Below are 27,500 nucleotides of genomic sequence, written 5' to 3' on the forward strand. Positions count from 1 at the left end.
CAGAGTGTGTGTGTGTGTGTATGTGTGTGTATGTGTGTGTGAGAGAGAAAGAGTGAATGAAAGAGAGTGTGTGTGTGTGCGAGAGAGAGAGAGAGAGAGAGAGAGAGAGACTGTTTGGAATGACAACTGTTGGTCTCAGACTAATGTTGAAAAGTTTAATGTTTCGGGAAAGAGTCTTTTCTGCTCACCAAAACTACATTTATTTGATTAAAAATACAGTAAAAATTGTGAAATATTATTCTAATGTAAATCAGCTGTTTTCTATGTGAATATGTGTTAAACTGTAATTTATTTCTGTGATCTGCAGCTGTATTTTCAGCATCATTACTCCAGTCTTCAGTGTCACATGATCTTCAGAAATCATAATAATATACTGATTTACTGCTCAACAAACATTTCTGATTATTATCAATGTTGAAAACTTTAATATTTTTGTGGAAACCGTGATGCATTTTATTTTCAGAATTCACAGATGAATAGAAAGTTCAAAAGAACAGCATTTATTGGAAATAGAAATCTTTTCTAACATTATAAATGTCTTTACTGCGCCCTTGATGAATAAAAGCATCAAAACACTTTTGAACAGTAGTGTATGTTCACATCATTATGCTGAATCACTAAGGGTAGTTTCTATAAAATTACTGAGCAGATTTGCCTTTCAGCCAATTAAGGGCCTTATTTAATATAAATGAATATATCATGAAGAGTAATGAATTGCTCAAACATCTGCTTGAGAAGTGATGATTAGACGTGAGTTACAGAGGAAGGAAGCTTGTTTGTCTCTTGGACTTTCTCCTGTTTTCTTTCCCAGCGGCCTGAATGCGTTACCCGGAGCGTAACCATGGCAGCGTGAGTCTGGCACCAATCCCGCGCTCTCGCTCCACGCCGCCGGCCAATAGAGCTCCGCCTCCGAGCCAGCGGCCAATCAGAGCGTCCGATGCGTGTGTCCTCTAGAGCTTCTTTGTCCTTTAAATCTGCACATCCTTTAAACGCTCTGGGAGACGCAGACGCAGTTTTGGCAGCACAACTGTTTTCAACACTGATAATAATCAGAAATGTTTGTTGAGCAGTAAATCAGTATATTATTATGATTTCTGAAGATCATGTGACACTGAAGACTGGAGTAATGATGCTGAAAATACAGCTGCAGATCACAGAAATACATTACAGTTTAACACATATTCACATAGAAAACAGCTGTTTTACATTACAATAATATTTCACAATTTTTACTGTATTTTTGATCAAATAAATGCATAATCTTACCAATCCCAAACTTTCGAGTTACTGTATTTATGCAACTAAAAGTCATAATTTGTTTCTTTTTGTTCGTAATTTGTTTCTTTTGATGTTTATTATTTTGGTGTTTTATAAATATAAAAATGCCTCTTATAGTAATTTCCAGGGTAAATATTGTCCCTTAATAAAGTGAATGTCTGACGCTGACATCATAATGCATTTGATCAGATAAGACTATATTGTTGTTGATTTTGTGGTTATGGACTGTAGAAATCTATAAATCATATCTGTGATTTAGTGCCTTCAAAATGCAGGTTTATAGTTTTACATTTTTAAATGATCAAAGTGTTGAAGTTCAGCTGGAAGAACTGACCAATAGCATGAGTTTGGGGGCGGGACTGTCTGTTTGACTGACCAATGGAAACCTGTTATTAACGCTCATTATTTTTGCACTGTTTTCATTCAGCTCAGTCTGATCTCATCCAAATCTCAGACATGTTATTATTATATTTTGTTTTTGTGTTTAATAGTGTTTAAGTATATTTTCTGTTTTTATTTTAGCTTTGTGTAAGGTTTTAATAATCTTGTTGTGTATTGATAATTTTTATTAGATTTTGTTGTTGTTTGTATAGTTTTTATTAATTTGATTTCAGTTGTAGTTATTTTAGTGCATCAAGTTAAACTAAATTAAAATGAGAAATGTTGCCTCGGCAATTAGCTGAAATAAAATGTTATATGCTGTAAATATATAAGCTATATCACACGAGTAGACATGATATATGGCTGATTCGGCCGTAGGTAATCGTGTGATATTGCGTTTATACAACAGTTCAACGGCACGAGTGTGTAAATACATAAACAAAATAACAATGGAGTGTCTTTAAAAGCCCTCTTTTGTGTGTAACTACTTCCTTTCGCCACAAATTCAAATCTAAAGTTTGATGGTTTAACAGCTGAGCCCAAGCCTCCGTTACTAATTACAAAACGTCACTTTAGAACTAGTAACGAAGGAACGAGTTGCTTCATTGAAACCTTATTGTATTATTGTATTAAAAGCTTGCTGTATTATGTAGAGTATTATAAGAGAGATTGGCTGAGTGATCGTGATTACCTGCATCTGATACAGCATTCATTCGTCAGATCAGTCTCATATTCACAATAAAACATTAGTTTGAATATCTGCTGAGGAAAGCGATATCTTTGTCGTAACGTTAATATCCATCTGTTATGGGTGATTTTGCTGCTCAGTGCATTTGTTCGCTGCGTCAAGCTGTTGTTGAAACTAAAAATAACTTCCGTTTATAACTTTTCATAGTCTATACTGCTGACTCATAAAAACAGTCACTTGTCGCCATCTAATGATGGAACAATGTAACTAAAATCACCATCACGAACACGCATCGTTTCTCAATACTAAACACCATTATTACTATTATTTATATAAAATATTATTTAGTGCTGTCAAACGATTAATCACGATTATTCGCATCCAAAATAAACGTTTTGTTTACATAATATATGTGTGTGTGCTGTGTATATTTATTATGCATATATAAATACACACACATGCATGCATATATTTAAGAAAAATAGGTTACTTTTATATATTTAATATATTAATATATAATATAAATTATATGAATATAAATATATACATGTAAATAAATGCAAATATTTTCTAAATATATACTGTATGTGTGTGTATTTATACATAATAAATATACACAGTACACACATATATTATGTAAACAAAAATGTTTATTTTGGATGTGATTAATCGCAATTAATCATTTGACAGCACTAGTATTATTTATTGAATAATAATATTTCATAAACAACAACAGCCATCATAAAACTTGCTAGGAAATTCAGTCAAAAGTACAAAGGCAGCGCTCTGATATACAGCATTGAATTTACATAAACATGAGATTTTGCCAAAATGATCTTCTCTGGAACAAATAATAGATTAATGAGACCAAAGACAACCGTTAGATTTACCCACAACGAATTATATCTAATGTTTAACCACTATATGAGACATCAGAGCCAGCGGTAAACTCCAGAAGATCTGGCCGAGGTGAGGCGCTCTCTCTGCGGGTTCATGAGCGCAGAACAACCGCTGATGCTCTGGAGCTCACAGCTCCCAAAACGATGATGCAAATTTTCAATTAGATGTTATCTTTATTAACAAACTGCATATAAACAAGTACAAAACTACATTCTGTGACACAAAAACAGTTATATTTATAAAATGATACTGGATTTGGGCGTCTCGCTGTAAGAAGTACTGCAAGCGGAGTGAGACGATTATAAACGCTGAAGCGGCTGTTGGAGTTCTGATAGCACTCTAATATCGCACTCTTATCAGCCAATCAGATTCGAGGACCAGAAAGAACTGTAGAAAAAATTTAAAATAAATAAATATATATTATATATATAATTTTTATTTGAGTTGAATGTATTTAATGATATTTTCATGATTGTAGTGGTGGTATAATGCTCTGTTGTGTGTTTCAGGCCGAGTTCTCTGAGATCAATCTGGTGTCGTATGTGAACTCCGGCTGTACGGTGGACATGCAGGTGAACCGCGGAGGAACCAAAGTGGTCAGGTGTGTTATTTCACTGTCACCAAGATACTTTTTATTTTTAGAGTTTCAGTTTTTTTTTTTTTTTTTTAAGTTTTACTGTTTTTCTTTTTTTTTTTATATATATGTCTATGTAGTTTTGTTGATATTTTTAATTATTTTTTATTTTTAGAGTTTCGGTTTATTATTATTTTTTTTAAGTTTTACTGTTTTTCTTTATTTTTTTAATATGTCTATGTAGTTTTGTTGATATTTTGAATTATTTTTTATTTTTATAATTGAACTTTTTAAAAATTTCAGTTAGTTTAGTTAATTTTTTAATGACTATATAGCTTTATTATTATTTTGAATTTGTCTTTTTTAAATCTGTTTTTTTGTGTGTTTTGTGCTTTATTTTTAGTTTAGTGTTTTATTTGCTTATTTTTGTAAATATGTCTCTAGTTTTTATTAACTTAATGTTAAGTTAAACTAAATGCAAATGAGAAATGTTGACTTAGCAAATAGCTGAAATAAAATAAGATTTTTTTAAATGTATTTTATTTTATTTTGAGAAACCAGTGATTTTTAAGTCGATTTAATTGTAGTTTTTTTTAGGTGTGTTTGTTCCTGTTCAGCTCTAAAACACAGACGGAAGTAAAAGTGCGTTTGCTCAAGTTTAAGTTGAATGTGAATCAGTGCGTGACGAATGAATCACAAATCTCAGCTCTGTAATTCCAGACTGTTTTTCCAGCGTTTCAGCCAGACACAAATGAGTTTGGTGTTTTCAGCGTTAATGTGTGTTCAGACTAGAAACACAGTCCTTTCTCCATCACTCGGTGTGTTTTGGTGGTTTTTAGTGCAGTGTGTAGACAATCACATTAACTAGCTAACCACAGACTAACACAGCACTGTCCATCTCTAACGTGGGTTATATGTGATTCAAGTCTGAAGCAGCGGCTGAAGAGCAAATAAAGCGTGTGATTTGATACGCTGTATTAATAAAGCTCATCTTAATGAAAACAGCACGGCTGTAATGGAGCCTGCAGAATGTACTTCCTGTCTGGGCCTCTCACACTTCACATGTCCATCATCTGCCAAACACATGGAGATTATTTATACCTGCCTCACTTCAGCAGACATCTTATACTAGCTTAATAAAAGCCACTATTAATAGTGTGTGTGCGCATGAGCTGAACCGGCCCTTTAAGAAACACACCCTCACACACACTTACAGTCTCTTCTGCTCACCAAAGCCGTGTTTATTTGATCACAAATACAATAAAAAATTTGAAATATTATTATAATTTAAAATATCAATTTTCTATGTGAATATGTGTTAAACTGTAATTTATTTCTGTGATCAAAGCTGAATTTTCAGCATCATTACTCCAGTCTTCAGTGTCACATGATCTTCAGAAATCATTATAATATAATATAATAATATTTCTGATTATTATTAATGTTGAAAACATTAATATTTCCATGAAAACCTTGATTTTTCAGAATTCACAGATGAATAGAAAGTTCAAAAGAACAGCATTTATTTTAAACATTATAAATGACTTTACTGGCACTTTTGATCAATAAAAGTATGAGTTCTTTTACAAAATCAACCATATAACCATATTGTCCAAAAAATTGTGCTTTTGTCATATTTTCCAGCTAAGATGTCCTTGAATAAGATTGAGAAGCAGCACCACATACAACCTCAAGACTTGTTTTCATAGACTGCCTTTAATATCAGTGTTTTGTCCTTCAGATTATTCACTTGTTTTTAACTTGATTATACTTAAAACAAGTCAAAACACACTAATATTAAAGACATATCTGTGTAAGTCTGAATATCTAAAGCAGTGTAAATGCCTCTTGCTTAAAAGATGATTTTTAGCAGTTGTTGATAACTGCACTGCAAAAAATTATTTTCTTCCTTAGTATTTTTGTCTTGTTTTCTAGTATAAATATCTACAAATTCTTGAATTAAGATGCATTTACTTGACTTAAGATATTATGTCTTGTTTTCTGAAAAAAAAAAAAAAAAAAATTAGTTTTTGCTTAAAACTAGTAAAAATATCTGCCAACGGGGTAAGAAAAATACAAGTTTTCAGAAAACAAGACATAATATCTTAAGTCATTTTATTTGTCAAGTAAATGCATCCTGATTCAAGAATTTGTAGATATGTATACTAGAAAACAAGACAAAAATACTAAGGAAGAAAATCTTTGCAGTGTGAACGCATGCTAAACAAAGACAGAAGAGTGCGATGTTCTTCAGCACACGTGTGAGTGTTTTATGAGGGAACGTAAAGATGTCAAAGTACTCTGATGACTGGAGAGAATGTGTGTGTGTGTGTGTGTGTGTGTGTGTGTGCTGTGATGTTCCTCCAGGAGCGTTCAGTCATGTCATGAAGATGATGATATACACACACACTCTTCCAGCTTCTGCTGTTTCTGGATCTTCAGCATGTGTGAGAGATGTCCGTCCTCAGGATTCCCGCGGGTCCTTAAAAAGTCTTAAATTTAGTTCCACAGCAAATTTAAGGCCATTACGGTTTCAAGAGGTCTTAAATTTAGGGACGGAAAGACCAGAATTGGTGATATGGCTTAATGTGACAATTAGAATATAGCTTATCTTTTCCACTGCAATGCATGAAGATATTTCTCTTAACCACCGAGTTATAGTAGGCCTCTGTCTTTTTCCAATAAATGGCAATGAGCCTTTTGGGCTTTTGATGTAAAATCTATCAATACTTGATTATCCTTTTTAATATTCCAGTTATCTGGATGAATGCTAAGAATGAAGATCTAATGGTCACCTCATCAAAACCATATGCCCTATCATATTACTCATTTCTTTCCAAAACTCTTTTATTTTGTCACTTTCCCACATACAATGAATTAATGTACCTTTTGCACAGTTGCGTTTAAAACAAGTATGTTGCTATACATTTTATTGAATATAGTTATATTAGTACGCATAAGCCAATTTTACTATAACAGTTTTAGTTATCTGTCTGTGTTTGGGCCATTACACATTTTTGCTTTCATATTTACTTATCTATCTTCACTCCGAGGTCTTGTTGCCACATGACTAATCTGGATGCAGAGGACCATATGCTGTTCGTTTTATTTGTGCAGGTCTTAAAATGTCTTCAATTTGAGCTTAAAAATCCTGCAGCAACCCTGGTCCTCAAACACACAGAGGTTCTGCAGTAAGTAAGTTCTGTGTGTTTGTCTCTGCAGGTCGTTCAGGCCAGATTTTGTGCTGATCCGCCAGCACGCCTACAGCATGACCCCGGGAGAGGACTTCAGGAACCTGGTGATCGGTCTGCACTACGGCTCCGTTCCCGGCGTTAACTCGCTCTTCTCCATCTACAACTTCTGCAGCAAACCCTGGGTGGTGCGTCAGACCAGTCTGAACCCCTTACTAGTGCACGAACATGATGCTCGAGACGACACACACTGACAGATAAAACTAATAACAATAATACCAAATGCATTAGTTTTTCTCAAATTGTATTTATGCTTTGGTTTAAACATCAAATTCTGCTTTAATATTAATCCAAAATATTTATTTTCCCAACGACAAAAACATTCTTACAAATGGCCTTCAAGTAAACTCATTTTTGAAGTTGAGTGAGTTTTGATGCAAGAGATGAAGACAAACGTGTTCTTTATAATAATGAATTGTTTGTGTGTCTTGATTCTGCAGTTCTCTCACATGATCAAACTCTACCAGACTCTGGGTCCAGAGAAGTTCCCGCTCAACGAGCAAACCTTCTTCCCCAACCACACGCAGATGGTGAGTCTCTGCGCTAACCTGTTCACTAATACACCTGACAATGAAAGCACTCACCCTCAGTTCATCTGAGATGTAGAGGAGTTTGTTTCTTCATCAGGTTTGTAGAAATGTGTCTCAGCAATGGATGCTCTGCAGTGAATGGGTGCTGAGACACTGATGCAGAGACACAATTCTACAAACCTGATGAAGAAACAAACTCCTCCTGATCTCAGATGAGCACTTTCACAGCAAATGTTCATTTTTTCCAGAATAATAATAACAAGAGAGTCACAGAGCCGTTTTCACAATGTTTATTATAAAAATATAAAACAAAGAAATTAAAAATCGAATCGAATCGATTGAAAAATGGTCATCTGTCTCACACACACACATACACAAACACACACATACACGAGCGTTCAGTCTCTTCAGTGAGAGTCAGACGGGTCTGATCTGAGCAGATGTTTGTGTTACAGACAGAATATGCACATGTTATAAAAACAGGAGCCGGAGGCTGAGACTCCAGCGCAGGAATGGAGCAGAAATCAACAGGAGTTTAGTGGCAGATAACAACACTGATCTGATTCACATCCGTATCTGACTTTCCCATTAGAAATGCATTTCAGACACATGTACAGTCTAGATGCAGAAAAGACATGATCGATCTACCGTTTATAATCTTTGCTTTAAAGTAATACAAAAATACTAAATCACAATTTCATAGCTTATATCATAAACAGCAAGAAGGAAAAGAGTAATTTCTCTGCGTTTGTGCCGGAAGGAGCTGAGCGATTCGGCACGATCATAAATAGATATTGAACCGTATAAATCTGGCACACGCACATATACAATAGCCGGTATCATATTGATGAAATCATGTTTAAAAAGCAGTACATCTCTATAAAAGAGCAGGGTTTATTGCATTCATAAATTACTTCATATTTAATCTGGTTAATGCGGACGGCTCCGTGTGATCGATGATGATGTACGCTACCAATCAAACGTTTTTGCAAAGTAAGATTTTTAATGTTTGTTAAAGACGTCTCTTCTGTTCACCAAGCCTGCATTTATTTGATCCAAAATACAGCAAAACCAGTAATATTGTGAAATATTTTTACTATTTAAAATAACTGCTTTCTATTTGAATAGAATTTAAAATGTAATTTATTTCTGTGATCTGCAGCTGTATTTTCATCATTACTCCAATCTTCAGTGTCACATGATCTTCAGAAATCATAATAATATACTGATTTACTGCTCAACAAACATTATTATTATAATCAATATTTAAAACAATTGAGTGCATTTTTCAGGATTCCTTGATGAATAGAAAGATCCAAAGATGAGCATTTATCTGAAATAAAAAGCTTTTGTAATATTATACACTATACCATTCAAAAGTTTGGAGTACTTTTATTTAGCAAGGATGCTTCAAATTGATCAAAAGTGATGAAAAAGCATTTATAATTTCTATTTCAGATAAATGCTGTTTTACTGAACTTTCTATTCATCAAATAAACCTGAAAAAAATCTACTCAGCTGTTTTCAACATATTAATAATAATAATAATAATAATGTTTTTTGAGCAGCAAATCAGAATATTAGAATGATTTCTGAAGGATCATGTGACTGGAGTAATGATGCTATAAATTCAGCTTTGAAATCACAGGAATAAATTAGATTTTAAAATATATTCAAATACCCTGAAAACAATTTACTATTTTTTTTAAGGTAAGTGGTTGCAATTGTTTATTTTAGCTACATTTACATAAACTAATTTGAATTTAAATGTAGCTAAAATAAATAGCTTGCAACCACTTACCCTATATTTAGTATAATTTCTTTCAGTGTAGAAAGCAGTTATTTTAAATAGTAAAAATATTTCAAGATTGTACAGTTCTTGCTGTGCTCTGGATCAAATAAATGCAGGCTTGGTGAGCAGAAGAGACTTCCTTAAAAACATGAAAGATCTGCCGGTTCAGAAAGGTTGGTCTGGTGGTGTAGTGGTCTAAGGCCGGTTCTCAGGGGTCGGTGGTGTTGATGGCGAGCTTGTCGCGAGCGCTCATGCCTCGGTACCAGCTGCAGTAGCCCTCCTTCTGCTGGATGCAGGCGTAATGACGCGACTGATAGCCGGGGTAGCCGAAGTGCGCCAGCATGTCCGTCCATAGGCACTCATTCTTGGACGTGACGAAGCAGGGCAGGTAGTGGCACGGCTTGATCTGCAAACACAGGACAGATGAGCGTTTATTCAGCTGTGCTTTATCAATCCAGGTGTTTGATGAATGCAGAAGCGAACGCTCTTCACTCCTCTGAGAGCGTCATGAGCGTCAGACGCACTTGTTATGTGCTTAAACATGCAGGCTTTTCTTTGCAGATCGGATGTATTTAGCGGTGAAAGAGTGAAGAGGTTCATGTTCTGACTTTACAGCACAGATTGGTTTGATTTCTGCTTGTCTTCATGTGTGTCGGCATCAGTTTTATGTAAGTCCTGATTTAATTCCATATATTTTAGTAATCAAAAAACATGCCTGATTTATTTAAATCATGAAACTTATGCAATTTAACAACTTTTAATTAAAAGTTTAATCAAAAAATATATTTTTTAGGGCCGTATGAAATTTATTAGATTTTTTCCCCCCCCAAATTCTGTTTTATCGAGTCCATTAATAATGGTTAAATTAAATTATATTACCGTAATAATCAAAAAGCATGTTTAATTATTGAACTTATAAAAAACAAATAATTTATTAATGTTTGCAATAGTTATTTTTACAATAATTTTTTTTTGTTTGATTTTTTTGTTCTGGTTCCGTGTTTGTTAAACTCGTGTTTAGTGATCTAACGCTAATGACGGCTGATGTTCAGACCCAATCATCATGAGTCAAACGAGCGCGTGCCTGTTACCCATGATCCCTCAGCACATCAGCACATCAGTCAGTCCGCGTCTCAGATCCGAGTCCAGACGGCCTGCCAAACATCTGGTCTGGCCGGGGATTATGGGCCGGCAGCTGCTGGTTGTGAGCATAGCTCGCGCGCGTCAGACGATGAGAATAACTCACCCTGCAGTTACAGCCCAGCTGATAGCGGTGGTTGATGCCCTTCTTCTGCGCCAGAGACAGACGCTCCCATCGCTCGTTAAAGTTACACAGACCGGTGTACAGCTTCCCGTCGTGAACACGACCTGCACACATCACACACAACAAACATGACCCTGGAGCACAAAACCAATATGGGTCAAAATTATTGATTCTTCTTTTATGCCAAAAATCATTAGGATATTAAGTAAAGATCATGTTCCATGAAGATATTTTGTACATTTCCGACCATAAATATATCAAAACTTAATTTTTGATTAGTAATATGCATTGCTAAGAACTTCATTTGAACAACTTTTTCCCTGATGCCTGGTTTTGTGCTCCAGGGTCACAATCAAGCCGGTCTTTCATCAGTCTCTCTGTAGGTCACATTAGCCTTGCGCTCTATATTTAACCGTTTGTGGCTTATGAGCTCCAGCAGAACAGGTGCGTGTCACACGCTTCGCTCTGATGCTGCTCGCGCTTCACATGACCTCCGATTAAACACTGACGGACAAACACCTCGTTAGGCTTCCGTTTGTTTCTGGATACAGACACATTAATGAGCCACAATTCAGCCACTGTGACTAGAACTAAAAAATTATTCAAAAGATAATATAATAAAATCATTAAAATATTCATAATATATATATATAAAACAAAAAAAAAAGTTAATATGTATATATTTACATTTAGTCATTTAGCAGACACTTTTATCCAAAGCGACTAACAAATGAGGACAAAAGAAGCTATATATATGCATTTATTTATAATTATTTATTATTTATAAATATATTGTTTATTTATATATTATATTAAAAAACAATGGATGATTTAAAGAACTGTATACAAACATTATGTAAAAACATATGGTAACACTTTACAATAAGGTTCATTAATTAATAATTAACTTAACTACATCAGTTAAGATGAACTAAGATTGAACAATACTTCTACAGCATTTATTGATCTTAGTTCATGTTAATTTCAGCAGTTACTAATGCATTATTAAAATCATAAGTTGTGTTTGTTAACATTAGTTAATGCACTGTGAACTAACATGAACAACTGTATTTTTATTAACTAACTTTATCAAAGATTATTAATGTAATAAATGTATTGTTCATGTTCGTTAATACATTAACTAATGTTAACAAATGACACCTTATTGTAAAGTGTTACCATATGTACATGTTTTATATAAAATATATTTTAATATATTAATAAATATGAAATATCTAGATTTATACATTTATATCACATATATAAATAATATAATTTTATTATATAAATGTATATACTACAATATATATTTTATACATTTTAATATATATATATATATATATATATATATATATATATATATATATATATATATATATATATATAGTTTCATATACTTCTTTAATTTGTATTATCTGTACACATAAATCTTGGAATTTTAAATGATTCAGCTATTTTATATCTAATATAAGTGTGTGTGTATATAAGTATATATACATACATATATAATATGCATCATTATCTTTTTATTATTATATATTATATATTCATACTAGCCACTAAAAACTCATATCAGTCAAGCATTTATGATCTGATTTGCTGTGAATGTTGTGTCATATTTGGGTGCCGTTGACGACTATAATGGTAGTCAAATATTAACGGCCTGTTAATGAACAGCAGTGTGTGACGAGAGAGAGATAGAGAGAGAGAGTGAGAGTGAGAGAGAGAGAGAGAGAGAGAGAGAGAGAGAGTGAGAGAGAATGGGCGGCTGTTTCTCCCATGATTCACCGCTGTCAGTCGTCTCGGGTGAAGCGTGTCTGAAGATGATGGTGATGATGATGGTGATGGCTCTCACCTGTGATCAGGTACTGGTATTTGTTGATGTCTAGCTTGACTCCGCACATGCTCTCGGAGTCGTGTGTGTAGACGTATTGCACGTGCTGGATCTTGTCGAAGCCCTTGTACATCTGCAGCAGACAAAACACACACACTGAGGAATCATGGGATGCGTGTTTAGTCTACAGCCGGTTTCATAAAGGTTCATTAACATGAGCTGCTGCTGTAGATGTGATGACGGACTGACCTTCATCTGTTTGACGGTGTAGCGCAGGGTGCCATACGAACCGTCATTCAGCAGCTTCTTTCCCACGATTTTAGCTCTGATTACTGCAAAACACACACACACACACATAGACCCGCCGATTAATGAAGAGCACAACACACACCACAGCAAGGCATCAAAACTAAGGCTGCACAGATAAAACAAACTCCCAGAATGCATTGCAACAAGTGGACTTAAACATCCAAGCTGCTAACTGGAGAAATGCATTAGAAATCTGCTTTTTATTGATTTAAAACCATTAAAATCAAATTATGAATGAAATCACCCAATATTTATGTGTGTGGCCATATTGGCAATGAATGAAAACTACAAAAGGCATTTAAAATAAGAAATAATATAATTGATTTTAAATATATTTATATATTTCTAAATATTAAATTTAATATATTTTAATGTATTTCCTGAATTTGAATATATGAATTTAAACTTTATATAACAAATAAGAATATATATATTTAACATATGTAAATAAATTATGGTTATGGTTAGAAATAAGTTTTTAATATATAATAAAAAGTATGTATAATGTATATGTATGCTATATATGTGTGTGTGTGTGTATATGTATATATATATATATATATATATGTAAGTGTGTGTGACAGTGTCTCTGTGTGTGAAGTGTGTGCCGCTGGTGGTTGGACAGAAGCTCGTGTCTTGAGGAACTAGACTGCTTCCTCAGAGACGCAGCAGAACGAGGCCATGTCAATACAAGCGGCCTCTCTCCCATAATCCCCTGCAGCGCTTCCCATCGGTAACCCGATCCAGCCCAACACGCCTCATTTACAAACGACACGCGGATCACCTGCTCCGACTGGAACGCTGCTTATCTTCCTCTGCTGGAATTTCCTTCCCAGAATTCTGTGAGGCTCACGAGGAGAGTTCATTCCTGACATTCACTCGCATTTATTCACCTAATGCTGCGCTTTCACACACATCAGATCCAAAAACACCCCAATCTCTCTCATACCACTTATTCTTTACTACAACTACAAGCACTTTTATTTGCAATAGTAATTAAATATTTCATTCAAAATGAAATGAAATTAAAATACAAAAAATTTAGACTTATTTTATTTCAACTAGTTGCAAAGGAAACACGTCTCTTATGTAATAAAATAACTAAAACAGAAATAATAATGAATATACATTATACAGATATTAAAAAACCAACTACTAATAAAAATTACAAAAACACTCAAAAACTAAATTAACCAAACTTTAGCTAATATTTAAATAAAAAATCTAATCCAAAATATTAATCTAAAGCATTAAAAAATTTATTTTTTTTAATAGTAATAGAAATTATAAAAACTAATTCAAATATTAATTTAAAGCTTCTAAAGCATTAAAAAACAAAAACAAAATAGTAATAAAAATGATAAAAACAAATGATACAATTATTTCAAAAACTAAAATATTAAAACTTGAACTAAAAATGAAAATGCAAAACTTAAAAAATAAAAATGAATTCAAAATATGAATAAAAACTATAACAATGAAAATACTTCTAAAGCATTTATTGCTTAGCATTTTAAAGTTAATTTTAAGATTTACTTATACATTATTAAAAATCAAAACTTTTATATTATTTAATGAACCTGTTTGTGTTTTTTATGAACTAAGGTTAACAAAGATGAATAAATACTGTAGCAAATCATTGTTAGGTGATGATGCATTAACTAATGTGCCACACTGTAAATGCTGGAATAAAAACAGGACTGACGTCTCACGCTCTCATGCCCCTCGCTTGCCAACAGGTTCGACCCTGAGGTCGGCTCTGGGGTTCAAAGGTCGTGTCATTGAACTCCAGTGATTTGACTGCGCTCTGATTGGCTGTGAGCCGCTCTTCTGGAAGTCTCGGCTGACTCGACCTCGCTGTTCTGAGTGTTTATGTAACCCAATTCCAAACTCAGTGCACCTTAATGCAATGAGTTACTGTACCCTGCGTCCGTCCCTCGCGGCTATATTTAAGAGCGTAACCCCCCATAAGCCCCGTGAATCATAGATGAAAGCCCCGCTGTGACTCATGCATATTCATCAAGCGAGATTGACTTACATTTCAGAAAGTAGGTGGCCGATCCGAGAGGTAAATGGGTTAACATGCAAAAATCCTCCTCTGCAGAGAATGATTCACTCGAGAGCTGACAAACGCATTGATTAGAGCTCATTCTGCTTTCTTTTTGCTGAAAATGCTGGTTAATGTTTTCACATTGGATTTCACATTTCAGGCCATTTCAAGGTTTATTTTGATGTGACAGATAGCAGTGATATCTAAGCGGGTGAGTTGTTTACTCACTTAATATATACTCAATAATGCCATCATTTTCTTCATTCAGGCCGAAAGCTCACACGAGCACAAGAGGCGGGATTTATAACTGATATCCAATCGTATCGCGATGGAGGCATTGCCTTCTCTCACGTGAATTAGGTTACTACGTTTATGCTGCGATTATCAATGTAAATGAATACATTGACAAATAAAGTAAATTGTTAAAACTTAAACTTCAGATTTATACTGGGGCATGTGCAAAATACTGCTCTGTTTTCACTCTGAAGCTGAATATTGGCAATATTATCTACAAATAATGCTTTCTTCACTCAAAAAAACAACGGTTTTGTTTTATAATTTTGTATAATGTTTTTCTTCAAATATTGTTTTCCTTCACTCAAAATTATCCACAAATAATGCTTTTTTTAAACCCAAAAACTGAATGTTTTGCCGTAATTATCTACAAATAATGTTTTTTTCACTCAAAAACTGAATATTTTGTGAAAATTATCCACAAATATTATGAAAATTATCCAAATAATGTTGTTTTTTTTCACTCAGAAACTGATTATTGGCAAAACTGATCCAGAAATAGTGCTTTTTTCATTTAAAAACCGAGGAGCATGAGCTCAGATCAATGAGGCCTACAATCAATCAGCTCTAAAAAACCCCACAAACCCTGTGCCGAAAGATACAAGTTGACAGAACGATCGAGTCCGATATTTGGTGACAGCATACAACCCCAATTCCAGAGAAGTTGAGATGCTTTGTAAAATGCAATATTAGAAATCAAAATTTACGAAACACATTTACGTTGGTCAGTGAAAACCTCTTTGTTTCTTTGTACTTTTGTCAATTAAATAAACGTCACAGATTCTTGATTTCACTGCATTTTACAAAATGTCCCAACTTCTCTGGAATTGGGGTTGTAGCATAATGAGAGATTTTAAGCAACTTTTGACCAGGAACGCCAGATTAGGACGAGGCACAGAAACAGTAGCATCCGATCCGACCCGAGCGAGCTGTGATTGTTCATGTTTGGCCACCCAGCGCTCCTCACCCCATCGCCACGTCAGATGGGAACCAGACCTCCGCTGGCGGGGTATTAGACTCCAGGGGCCAAAGTGTAGGGCAAAACACTAATCTGGAGCTTGAAAGGCCTTTAGTGCGGCGCTCCAGAGTGAATAGAGCATTTCAATCGCCTTCACAAGCCCTGCCAACTGCGGCTACATGCAGGATCGGCGCTGTGATGGCTATAATGGAGCTGGAAGCACATGTTTAACGTGTGGGTCTGAAGCCGTCATGCTTTCTCACAGTTTTGCGTGTTGTTTCAGTCCGTCCGTCTCTGACCGCGCCGCGCCGTCAGGGCGGGGATCAGGCAGTCGTAAAGGGTGCTCCAGGGTGCACTAATTTTTGCATTAGTGATTCATCTCCCGTGAGTTGATTACAGAGCGCGAGGCGCTTAAACACAGGAGTCATCTTCCGCCCCGACGCTTTGAAGTTAAATGAAAGAAACGAGTCCCATCGGACAGGTACGGCCGTCCTAAAGCTTAAAGCAGCAGTGATCATGCAGAGCGATGCACTGAAAGACCAACCAAACTATGCAGCTAATAACAAAAGAAATACATTATGTTTCGGATTAAATGTTTTGCTAAATGCCCTAAATGCTTTACTTAACCTGTTAGTGTTGTCTTGGAATGGAAAAATATTATTTTATTATTTACTACTAGTTATAAACTTAAAAAGTGGATATAAAATGCCTCAACTCAAGTTTTTATTTTAGTGTTAATTATTAAATAAACTTGATCGAATTTATTGATTGATTATTATAATAAGCATCCTTTTCTGTTTCAGTTTTTGGCTTTCATTTCGGTTTTAAACATTTATATTTCAACAACGATTTGGAGTAGAAACATAATTATATCATGAAATGACAATTTAAATGTTTATATACAACTCAGGTTTTATTGCAGTGTTGATTATTAAATAAATGTGATTAATTCATTGATTATTTAAATAAGCATCATTTTATGTTTTAGTTTGTGGCTGAATGAAAACTTTGATTAATACACAGAAATTACAGCATCTGAAAGTTTAGTTTTGAACGAAATTAGCTAATTTCATAGCTGGAAAAAAAATAATATTTTGATAAATATATGCACTATAGTACATATTCTTTATATTTTTACTTAACCAGATGTCTTCATTTGTCAAGAAAACATTTTTATTACAGCTGCCATTTAAATGTTTATATTTCAACAACGATTTGGAGTAGAAACTGTTTTATTATTTTACAGTTGTTATTTGAGTGTTGATTTTTAAATACATTTAAATTAATCAGATTTTGGGCTAAATGAAAGCTTTAATTTCAGTTTCAGTAAAAACATATGTGTCCCTGCAGCACAAAAGCAGTCATCAGTAGCACAGGTATATCTGTAGCAATAGACAACAATACATTGTATGGATCACAATTATACATTTCTCTTTTATGACAAAAATCATTAGGATATTAAGATCATGTTCCATGAAGATATTTTGTAAGTTTCCTACTGTAAATATATCAAAACTTAATTTCTGATTATTAATATGCATTGCTAAGAACTTCATTTGAACAACTTTAAAGGAGATTTTCTCAATATTTAGATTTTTTTGCTCCCTCAGATTCCAGATTTTCAAATAGTTGTATCTCAGCCAAATATTGTCCTATCATAACAAACCATACATCAATGGAAAGATTATTTATTCAATTTTACAAAATGACCCTTATGGCTGGTTTTGTGGTCCAGGGTCACAAATAATAATAATTTCCATGCATCATTAATGGGGCACAATATAGGAGCATATGAGTGTAGTGTCGATGTGAAGCCTATGTTCCACAGCACTGCCCTCCTCTACAGCTCTGTGTTACCCAGCAGCCATCAGTCCATCTGATGCCCCTCGAAATATGTTACACATGGCAGCAGAAAGCAAAGTAGAACTCGAAATCTGGCGCCCGGCCAGCGATTCAGACACGCTCACAATAGCAGCAGTCTTTGCCTTTCATACAGCATGGATACCAGCACAAAGCCAAAGTCACATTTTATGGGACATCTCAATATCTAGTTTATCCACAAACACATCATCAGTATGCAAGTCATACGTGGCCTCTTAACCAGACGCTCCGGCTCGGGTTTTGAAACGGGATTTTGTGGGTGTCACTGTCCCACGATGAGCTCAGATGAAACCCGGCGTGAGAGGCGTTAAATGCATTGGCTCCGAATGTTAAACCCGTCACACATCTTCACTCAGATAACGTGTGGGAGATGATTGACAGGTGATTAATCACGGCGTGTTTCAGAGATGCAGAAAGTTGTTGTCAATTATCAAAGAGGAATTTGACCAGGAAAGTGTATTAAAGTAAAATCGATTTTGAATTCCGGTAAAGCGATTTCAAGTTGACGAATGTTTTGAGCAAAACCACCTGCATTTCTAAACGCTCATCTACTATATTCCGAAATGGCTTCATTTTCATTGTTTATGACCATAAACTTGGAGGAACGAAGGAACGATACCGTTGGAATCACTTTTACCGATACGCACTGACAGCCAATCTGACTTTAAAGCACGCATGCAATTATGTTAATAACTAGTGTGCGCTTATAATAAACAAAATGTTATCGTTCATTGGTGTGGATGCAAATATAGTTATCGTTCTCAAAATAAACGCTATCCTTGGAAGTGCGTACTGCAATTATGTACAGTACGTAACTGCAGTGAGCGCTTAGAATAGACAGAACCTTATTCTTTGTTGGTGTGGATGCAAATATAGCTATCATTACCATTATATTTTTCGTTCTTAGCCTGAATGGATCTTAATTATTTGACTGAAGTCTGTCTAATGACTCACAGAGAGAGGTCTTAATAGTTTTCTGCTGGTTTCTACTGTTTTCCAGGGCAGCTGTATTACTGCGGAGGTCCTAAACGATGCTCTTCAATGCACTAAGCATTGATGGCCAATACTGAGATAGTTATAGTTTTTATGAATATTTTGAATTCCATTTTATTTTAATATTCTGTTTTTGTTTCATAGTGTTATTTTTATATTTTCTTTTTAATTTTAGTTCAAGTTTTAGTAATTTTGTGTCACATCATCTGATTTAACTCTTCAGAAAGACTCCTAAATATAATCATTAACCCAAAACAACGGTTTCCCAGGAAGATCTAGTCTGAGGAAAACTCTCCTGTTTATTTATCCAATATATGAGAGAATTAAAGGAACAGTGTGGAAAAACAGCATCTCTTGTAGCGTTCAGCGTTCTCGCGCGTTTGTTGCCATGGATACCGCGAACTCTTTCTTCGCGAACTTGAGTGAAAGCGCGCAGTGACGCACTTGACTTCTGGTTGATGCGCTGTTCATGTGAAGCTAAACGCAACGAAAACAAACGGGAACGAAGCGAATGCCCGCCGCGCGCTCGCGCTTATGTTGAGTACTGTTATATAATGTCATCAAACACGTGCATAACGAATAACTCATGCTTAAGAACTGTAATCGCTCTCACACACACACACACACACTCGCGTTTCTTACCGATGTCGGAGTGGCAGTACGCGTCCTGTGGATGAGACATCGCGCATGAACACGCGTCTGACGCTTGGTACATCAGACAGACGAGAGAGAACAGCAGGAACGCGAGCACAAAACAAGGCTTCATTCTGAAGTGAACGCGGCGGCTGTCAGACTAAACACTGCTGTCAGCGCGCTCCGGACGCGAACCACATATAGTGCGCCATTGGGCGCGTCACTGGCGAGCGCTGCAGCCGCGGACCAATCACAGCGCGCGCCGATTAACATTACAGGCGCATGACGTAATGGAAGTGACCTCATAATGATGTTTTTGAGGTTCACTCTGAGGCAGCAGATCGAGGCGGAAAATCGAGTCTTTGTGGAAAGAGCGCATGAATAACATGTTATGACCCTGTGGCTTTAGAGGAAAATTCATCACAACCAGACACCCCCAAAAAATCTCAGTGAATGGCTTTAGGTGTCTTTCATCTGAGATGCCAGTCTGAAGTTTCTTTGTTATTTATTATTTGTATGGAAGATATTAGCAATAAAGAACACAAATGGAAGTCGTGTAGAAACTATAAACAAATACATTTCCCATATGGCAAAAATATATTGTAAATATATGCAACCGTGAAGCTCAATGAAATTGAAAATATGTTTACTTTCAACCTTCAAAGACAAAAAATATTTCAGAAAAATCATCAAAAAGAGTCTTTCTTCAAATGTGCCATATGTGAATGTATTTTATTGGACTGAAATATGTGTAGGGCAAAATAAATATATATTTATAAAACAAAAACAATAAAAAACTAATATATATATATGTGTGTGTGTGTGTGTGTCTCTGTGTAAATATATATATATATATGACTTTTTTCATATTTTTTTTTTGTTTAATAGTGTTTGTTTTTTTTATTTTCTTTTATATATTCTTTTCAGTTTTAGTGAAAGATGTTATATATATATAATGTTTTCCCAGTATGGGTTAAGTTTAGATTAATTTTATTTCCAGTTGCATTAGTTTCTATGTTGATGTTTATTTTTCCTTCATGATGAATGCTGTTTTTAAGGGTCGTATGAGTCTGCTGATGTACATACTCCTGCGCTTCGCTCATGTTTTCCTTGTGGTTTGTATTAAATTCATATTGCATGATGACTTGTTTAACAGTTTACACCCAGTGCAAGTATTTCATCATTTTGCAAATATTTAAATGCGATTATGTCAGATTGCGTCTGGCTTTCCAGACCGAACATTGTGCTGCTGTGTGTGCGTCGATTCAGTTACTCAGACTTTCTTTTGCTCTGTGACGGAAACAACAGCAAACTGCTGTGTAAGTGCATATCTGTGATCTGATGGGGTTGTTGGTCAGAAGTGCCAGTGTATGGCCAGTACGCAATCCCATAATCCTCCAGTGTGACTCTGAACTCATGAATTAGCCGTGATAATCTCGATCCGGTGGAGATATCGCAGGCTGAAGGGGTTGTGTAAAGAAAACCGGCCTTGAATGAGTGACAGGACATGATGAATCACGATGAGAATCAGAAACACACGGCCTCTTTCCGTTTCAACTGATGGCCGGAGAGTCACACAATCTGCAGCATCACTTTGAATAATTTCTGATCATTTTTACAGTGTAATTCGTTCAGACTGTAACAAACGTATATGCAAAATTCCAAAAATATGAAATATACTGTCTCAGATGTCTCTGCGTGTTAGTTGCATCTGTGCAAACGATGGAAACATTATAGTGTGAGTGTGTTTTAGCACATGCAGCATCTAATACACACAGCATTGGCCATCACTGAGATAGTTATAGTTTTTATTCCTATTCCTTTTTTTGAGTTGATTTTCATGTTAGTTTTAGTACATTTGTTGTGTATTGTCCTTTTAGGTTTCTTGTTTTTTTTAGTAATTTTTAAATATGCCTATTTTTTTTTTTTTTATTAATTTTCATTATATTTTAGTACTTCAAGTTAAACTAAATGAAAATGAGAACTTGGCAACTAGCTGAAATAAAATAAGTTTTTATATTTTATTTGAACAAATACATGTTTTGCTAACACTTTACTCAAAGCCTTTATATATAATGTGTTATAAAAGTATTTTTAATGCATTAATTATGCCTTGTAATGCACCTTATAATGCATTATATGATGAAAATAATTAATAATTCTAATACTTATCTATTCAGAGAAAATATAATGCATTAAAACATAACAAGCAACCAATTGTAACAAGGAATCAGAAAATGACTTTGATTACAGTTATTTATGAAAATATTTAATGCATTGCAATGTACATTATGAACACCTTTCTAATGCTTTATACATCAAGGCTTCAACTGAAGTGTTTTTATGCTCTTATTTTGAACTATAGTAGCTCTGGCACAAAGCTTGTTTAAGCATTTTCCCATACACCACGGATCCAAATAAGCATCATTTGAGGAACAGGAACGTCTTCATCGGTTTAGTGTCCGTTTTTGTCCATCTGAACCTAGACGTCTCCGGGGAATAAACAGGAAGAGCTGAGATGAGAGTCTGTGCTGGAACAACAGTGAATCTGAGCAGAACATGAAGATGTGAGGTGTGACAGATCTATAAACGTCTGTGACTCAGAGGAAATGCCTGTGTTTTTATAGAGGTGCAGATCCCTGAGTCCAGCGGGGTCTCCAACCGGATGACCCAGAACAGTTCAACAACCTCTGCTGGTTTTATTGTTTTATCTGGCACTTACTGTATAGTGTCCATAAATAGGCAGATATTCTTGAAGATCATAGAAGAGTCTCTCTGCACTTGCTCAGGGTTTCCTGTAAATGAGGTAGTTGCGGAATGACTCAGCGGTCCGGTCGGGTCAGAGGTCAGAGGTCGTGTGTGGAGGAAGCTGGAGGCGGAGTCTCTGCAGGGACTCCAGCTATAAATACACATACACTGATGAGAACATGCTCTCATTCACGACGCTTTCTTGTCAAACTGGCTTCAGATGGAGTAGTTTAATTTAGTTTAGAGTTATATCAGTTTCCTTCGAGTAATTAGTTATGATCGCTATTACTAAAATGAACTCTTAGTGACGAATCCTTGACTGGGAAGGTTCTATAAATGTTTGGTCCACATGTTGATTATGGAACGCTCTTATAACTTTATTAATATTTGATATACATTCTCGTAACGTTGAGAGAAAACGTTTTGAGATGAACGTCCTTATGCACTGCAAAAACTGATTCCTTCCTTAGTATTTTTATTAAATATTATGGTGTTTATGCGGTTTAAGGTTAAAAAAACACACATACTGTTTATTGTTGTTCCTCTATGCTCCGAAGCAAAAACTAATACAATTTGGGTAATTTTTTCAGAAAACAAGACATAATCTTAAGTCATTGTACTTGTCCAGTAAATGCATCTTGATTTGTCAGCAGCAATGGATCAGCTCGACTATTATTATTTACATAACAAAACAAAAAAAGAGTATCAAAATATTTGGAACTAAAAACGGCTCTGGTTATGACTGAAGTGCTTTTTCACTTAAATAGACAAACACTTATTAAAAACATATTAAAAAAGCATAAATCTATCAATTATGTTTGTTACAAAGACAAAAGGCTTCAGACACAAAAGTATATTTATAACTGTTGGTGAACGCCGCCCAACTCAAAATAAGAGCAAAGCGTGTATTGTTTCCTTGTGTTTATGAGCACGAGATCCACTCAACCTCAGCACGCTGGATTTCTTCTGAGATCTTTTACATAAAGCTGAAGTCTGTGTGGTTTATAGTGTGTCCTCAGTGGTTTGGTCAGCTCTGACCGGCGGGTGTGTTTGAGGTGAACTGGACGGAGCGCTACGGGTGATTCCTGACACAAACAAACACACTCTGTTACTGAAAACCAGCTGTTATTTACATAATGTGGCGTGTTCTCGAGTGAAAATGCATAATTAACCCTTCATGTCGAGTTCAGGTCATTTTGAACCGGAGAGAATCCAAAACGTCTGCACTCACGTCTTGCGTTTTTTGTGGTGTCACACAGAAGTACTGCGTTTTTAAGACGCTGTGTTGTTAAATTTAAACTTTTATTCGCTCAATAATGTCAGGTCCAAAGCAGTGGACCAATCAGAAGAGCCAAGTGTTGTTTACAGTAGTTACAGTTGTATTTGATGGCAGCACGGTGGACGAGGCTTTCTGTGTGGGACTTTGCATCTACAGCACTAGGAGTCACGACCCCGTCAGCAGCACGAAAACATATGATCTACCGTTACTGTGTGCGTCATCACAGAGCTTCTCTGGGTGCTGAGATACATGTGAAGAGTTCATTTGCAAGAAAAGATAACTCCCTAAGGGTCTTTGAGTCTAAGAATGCGAGACGAAGCACTCAGGAATGGTTTAAAAAAAACAGCGCAGAACACCTCCTCCGCCTCCTGTTACCGTCAAATAAAACAGTTGCCATGGCAACTTGCTATTGTAAACAAAATATTTTATATTTTATCTAAAAATAGTGTATTGGAATGGAAAAACGCATTCTGTGTGAACGGCCCTTAGTGTGTCATAGTAGAGCTACAAGCAGAGCGTTAACTTTGCATTCAGGTTTTATGAGTCTGTTTGTGAGCGGCTGGTGTTTTGCTCCTTCAGGAGATACGAGCAGCTGTGGAGATTCAAAAAACCTGAAACCGAGCGGACCCGTCTGCTGCTAAATATAGATCTACAGCATCATCCAGCTGTTCCTGGACCTGCAGATCCTCTCTGATGTGTCCAAACCCCGACCAGAGTCCTGAATGAAAGCAGATGGGCCGAGTAGAGCAGACTCGAGAGAGATGTTCTGTCAGTGGCCAGGGTTAGGTGTTACATCAGGACACATCAGTCAGGATCTGTGCTGGACACGTTCCTCAGGCTGGACATACCAGTGTTCACACGCGTGAGGAGATCCGAACCTGCGTTTGACCATAAGTGGGCATCAGAGCTCCTCAATCGGCTTCAGTATGATCTCCGTCTGTAGAGACGCCAGCTTCAATCAGACATCAAACGCGTTTGTTTCAGGAGCACATCAGGACACGTTCGTCTGTAATTACTAGATAGATAGATAGATAGATAGATAGATAGATAGATAGATAGATAGATAGATAGATAGATAGATAGATAGATAGATAGATAGATAGATAGATAGATAGATAGATAGATAGATAGATAGATAGATATAGATAGATAGATAGATAGATAGCTTGATAGATAGATAGATAGATAGATAGATAGATAGATAGATAGATAGATAGATGGATGGATGGATGGATGGATGGATGGATGGATGGATGGATGGATGGATATGTAGATAGATAGATGGATGGATGGATAGATAAATAGATAGATAGATAGATAGATAGATAGATAGATAGATAGATAGATAGATAGATAGATAGATAGATAGATAGATAGATGGATGGATGGATGGATGGATGGATGGATGGATGGATGGATGGATGGATGGATGGATGGATGGATGGATATGTAGATAGATAGATGGATGGATGGATAGATAAATAGATAGATAGATAGATAGATAGATGGATGGATGGATGGATGGATGGATGGATGGATATGTAGATAGATAGATGGATGGATGGATATGTAGATAGATAGATGGATGGATGGATAGATAAATAGATAGATAGATAGATAGATAGATGGATGGATGGATGGATGGATGGATGGATGGATATGTAGATAGATAGATGGATGGATGGATATGTAGATAGATAGATGGATGGATATGTAGATGGATATATAGACAGACTAGTGGATAGACAGGCAGACTGTGTCGCAGCAGAGAGAGTTCCAGGCGTGTGGTCAGATCATCATCATGTATTTGAGCTCTAAATGCTTGTCTAGCACATGAACATGATAAAGGCAGCAGTGCTGCTCCGATGTGACTGACGCTCGTGTGTTTCACAGCAGTGCTCCAGTTCATCAGCGTCAGCGGTGCTGGAAAGTCCACTCTGACGGCCGGAGTGCTGGAATCTCACACCGGAGCGTTTGGGAATCGCCCCCCTCCGTCTGTGTTTCACTATTACTCCGTCTGTTTTCACTCTCCTCTACCTGTCGGCCGGCGCTTGCGGTAAATGAGAGCGTGTTGTGAAAGCTCTTACAGATGTGCGAGTCTGCAGTATTTGCCTCGAACCATTCAGACCGGAAGAGCGACTCATTTCAAAGTCAAAGCATTTATTGCCACAGTGAGGAAAACAAGTTTCCTTGTACAATGAAACTCTTTCTTTGCTGTCCACAGTGAATGCCAAGACAAGTGCAAAAACTATGTAAAAGAATAAAACACACACATATATACAAAAATTAAGTTTTGATATATTTTCCGTATGAAATTAGCAAAATCTCTTCATGGAACATGATCTTAATATCCTAATGATTTTTGTCATAAAAGAGAAATGTATAATTTTGATCCATACAATGTATTGTTGTCTATTGCTACAAATATACCTGTGCTACTCATGACTGCTTTTGTGCTGCAGGCTATACATCTGTATGTGGAAGTGTGCAATATTGACTTATGTGCAAAACAGTACAGTAACGTGTGCAAATTGAATGTAACTGCATGATAATAATAGCAGCAGTAACATTAATGATGTGCAATTGAGATATAGAAAATCAGTCCACCTATTCTATGAGATAGATGAGACTGGTCTGTGTCCTCTGGCTACCTGTTTAAAAGTCTTATGGCTGAGGGAAAGAAAGAGTTCTTTAATCTGGAAGTCCTTTGAGCCGCTGCTGGAGTGAATCAAGCCCTCATTAGTGTGCACTGCATCTGTTCTGGACCAGTAGTTTCACTCGTGTTTTGACTTTTGTCGTGTGTCAGGTTCTGCTCAGACATCATTGTGTGTCGGTGTGTGACGCAGCGGGATGCTCTTCTGGACAGTTTGTCTGGGAATGTCGAGGGATGTGGTGATGCCCTTCAGACAGAGACAGATAATTGGCCGGTCGTCTCTCATAGAGGAAACACTTCTGTGTTCAGCCAAACCTGCCCTCATAAGGGCACTTTCACAGATGCCTGTGTGTGTGTGTGTGTGTGTGTGTGTGTGTGTAGGAGTGTTTCCTGGGGAATTCCTCAGCGCTGATGCACATTTGAATGAAAAGACACACTTATTTTTATATAAATTGAAATTCAGGCCCTAGCCCGGCCCGTGTCCGACAGCTCATCAGAGTTACCGACCCGAGCCCGTCTTTAGTTTTTTTAAAGTAACGACCAAGCGGCCAGCTGCATGAGCTGATCATAGCCTATGTTTGATAAATTTAGCCTTCTCATATCATCACCACTTGCCTAAAATAAAATCTATAGATATACTAAAACAGTTCAAGTATATAACAATGTTTAAACGTTAAACCTGCGCTATAATAATAATGTGCTGCTAGCCTATATACATCTCAGTTTGTGCTGAAAGTGGAAGCTAAAGCGCTCTGCAGGACATGGAGGCACCTGCTTTGGATTTTTTTCAGTGGAAACAAATTAAAATAGCCTACGCCGTCATTTATTTTTTTGATAAAGGTAAGAGTAATAATCATTCGGACCTGTAAAGGGTCTACTTGTATTTGTGTGCACTCACAATACCAACAAAAGGTAGTTCTTTTATAAAACAAAGAAAACAAACATGATGTGCTTTCTGCGTCTTGAACAGGAGCTTCAGCTGAGAATACATGCCTCACAGACATGATACATATATCTATAGAAAGCTTTAAATTATCACTTAACCAAATAAAAAATTGAAAACAAAAACTCTTTTATTATAATCTTAATCATAATCAATAAAGATGCATTTCTCTCTAAAGGCGCTCTAATGAGGAGCCGGCGAGTCAGGATCAGTAACTTCATCCTTGCCACACAGACTCAGAAAACATTAGTTTATTAGTAAATAATT

The 27,500-nt window shown here is 36.0% G+C and overlaps 2 protein-coding genes across 3 annotated transcripts in view; one reads left to right on the plus strand and one right to left on the minus strand.

Annotated features, from left to right (window-relative positions):
* Window positions 1-27,500, plus strand: part of LOC306859089 (synapsin-3-like) — a 50,627-nt gene that overhangs the window by 14,026 nt on the left and 9,101 nt on the right. For both annotated transcript variants that reach the window (XM_079399911.1, XM_079399912.1), the window contains exons 4-6: window positions 3,757-3,848; window positions 7,044-7,200; window positions 7,513-7,602. In XM_079399911.1, the coding sequence (XP_079256037.1) occupies window positions 3,757-3,848; window positions 7,044-7,200; window positions 7,513-7,602 (339 nt within the window). The remainder of the gene's footprint in view (window positions 1-3,756; window positions 3,849-7,043; window positions 7,201-7,512; window positions 7,603-27,500) is intronic.
* LOC306859090 (metalloproteinase inhibitor 3-like) lies at window positions 7,877-19,847 on the minus strand. The gene is made up of 5 exons (XM_079399913.1): window positions 19,620-19,847; window positions 12,742-12,824; window positions 12,514-12,625; window positions 10,641-10,762; window positions 7,877-9,800 (listed from the first exon to the last, which is right to left on the minus strand). The coding sequence occupies exons 1-5, from the start codon at window positions 19,741-19,743 to the stop codon at window positions 9,603-9,605; spliced, it is 639 nt and encodes a 212-aa protein (XP_079256039.1). The 5' UTR covers window positions 19,744-19,847; the 3' UTR covers window positions 7,877-9,602.

The sequence above is a fragment of the Barbus barbus genome (genome assembly GCF_936440315.1).
Source record: "Barbus barbus genome assembly, chromosome: 39".
Classification (NCBI taxonomy): Eukaryota; Metazoa; Chordata; class Actinopteri; order Cypriniformes; family Cyprinidae; genus Barbus; species Barbus barbus.

What these genes read in the sequence shown, in the direction of transcription:
- LOC306859090 (XM_079399913.1), bottom strand. Translation starts at nt 19,743, where the DNA reads ATGAAGCCTTGTTTTGTGCTCGCGTTCCTGCTGTTCTCTCTCGTCTGT. An exon ending in GTACTGCCACTCCGACATCG is followed by an intron (nt 12,825 to 19,619) that starts GTAAGAAACGCG and finishes TGTGTTTTGCAG; the next exon opens with TAATCAGAGCTAAAATCGTG. An exon ending in AGCTGGGCTGTAACTGCAGG is followed by an intron (nt 9,801 to 10,640) that starts GTGAGTTATTCT and finishes CTGTGTTTGCAG; the next exon opens with ATCAAGCCGTGCCACTACCT.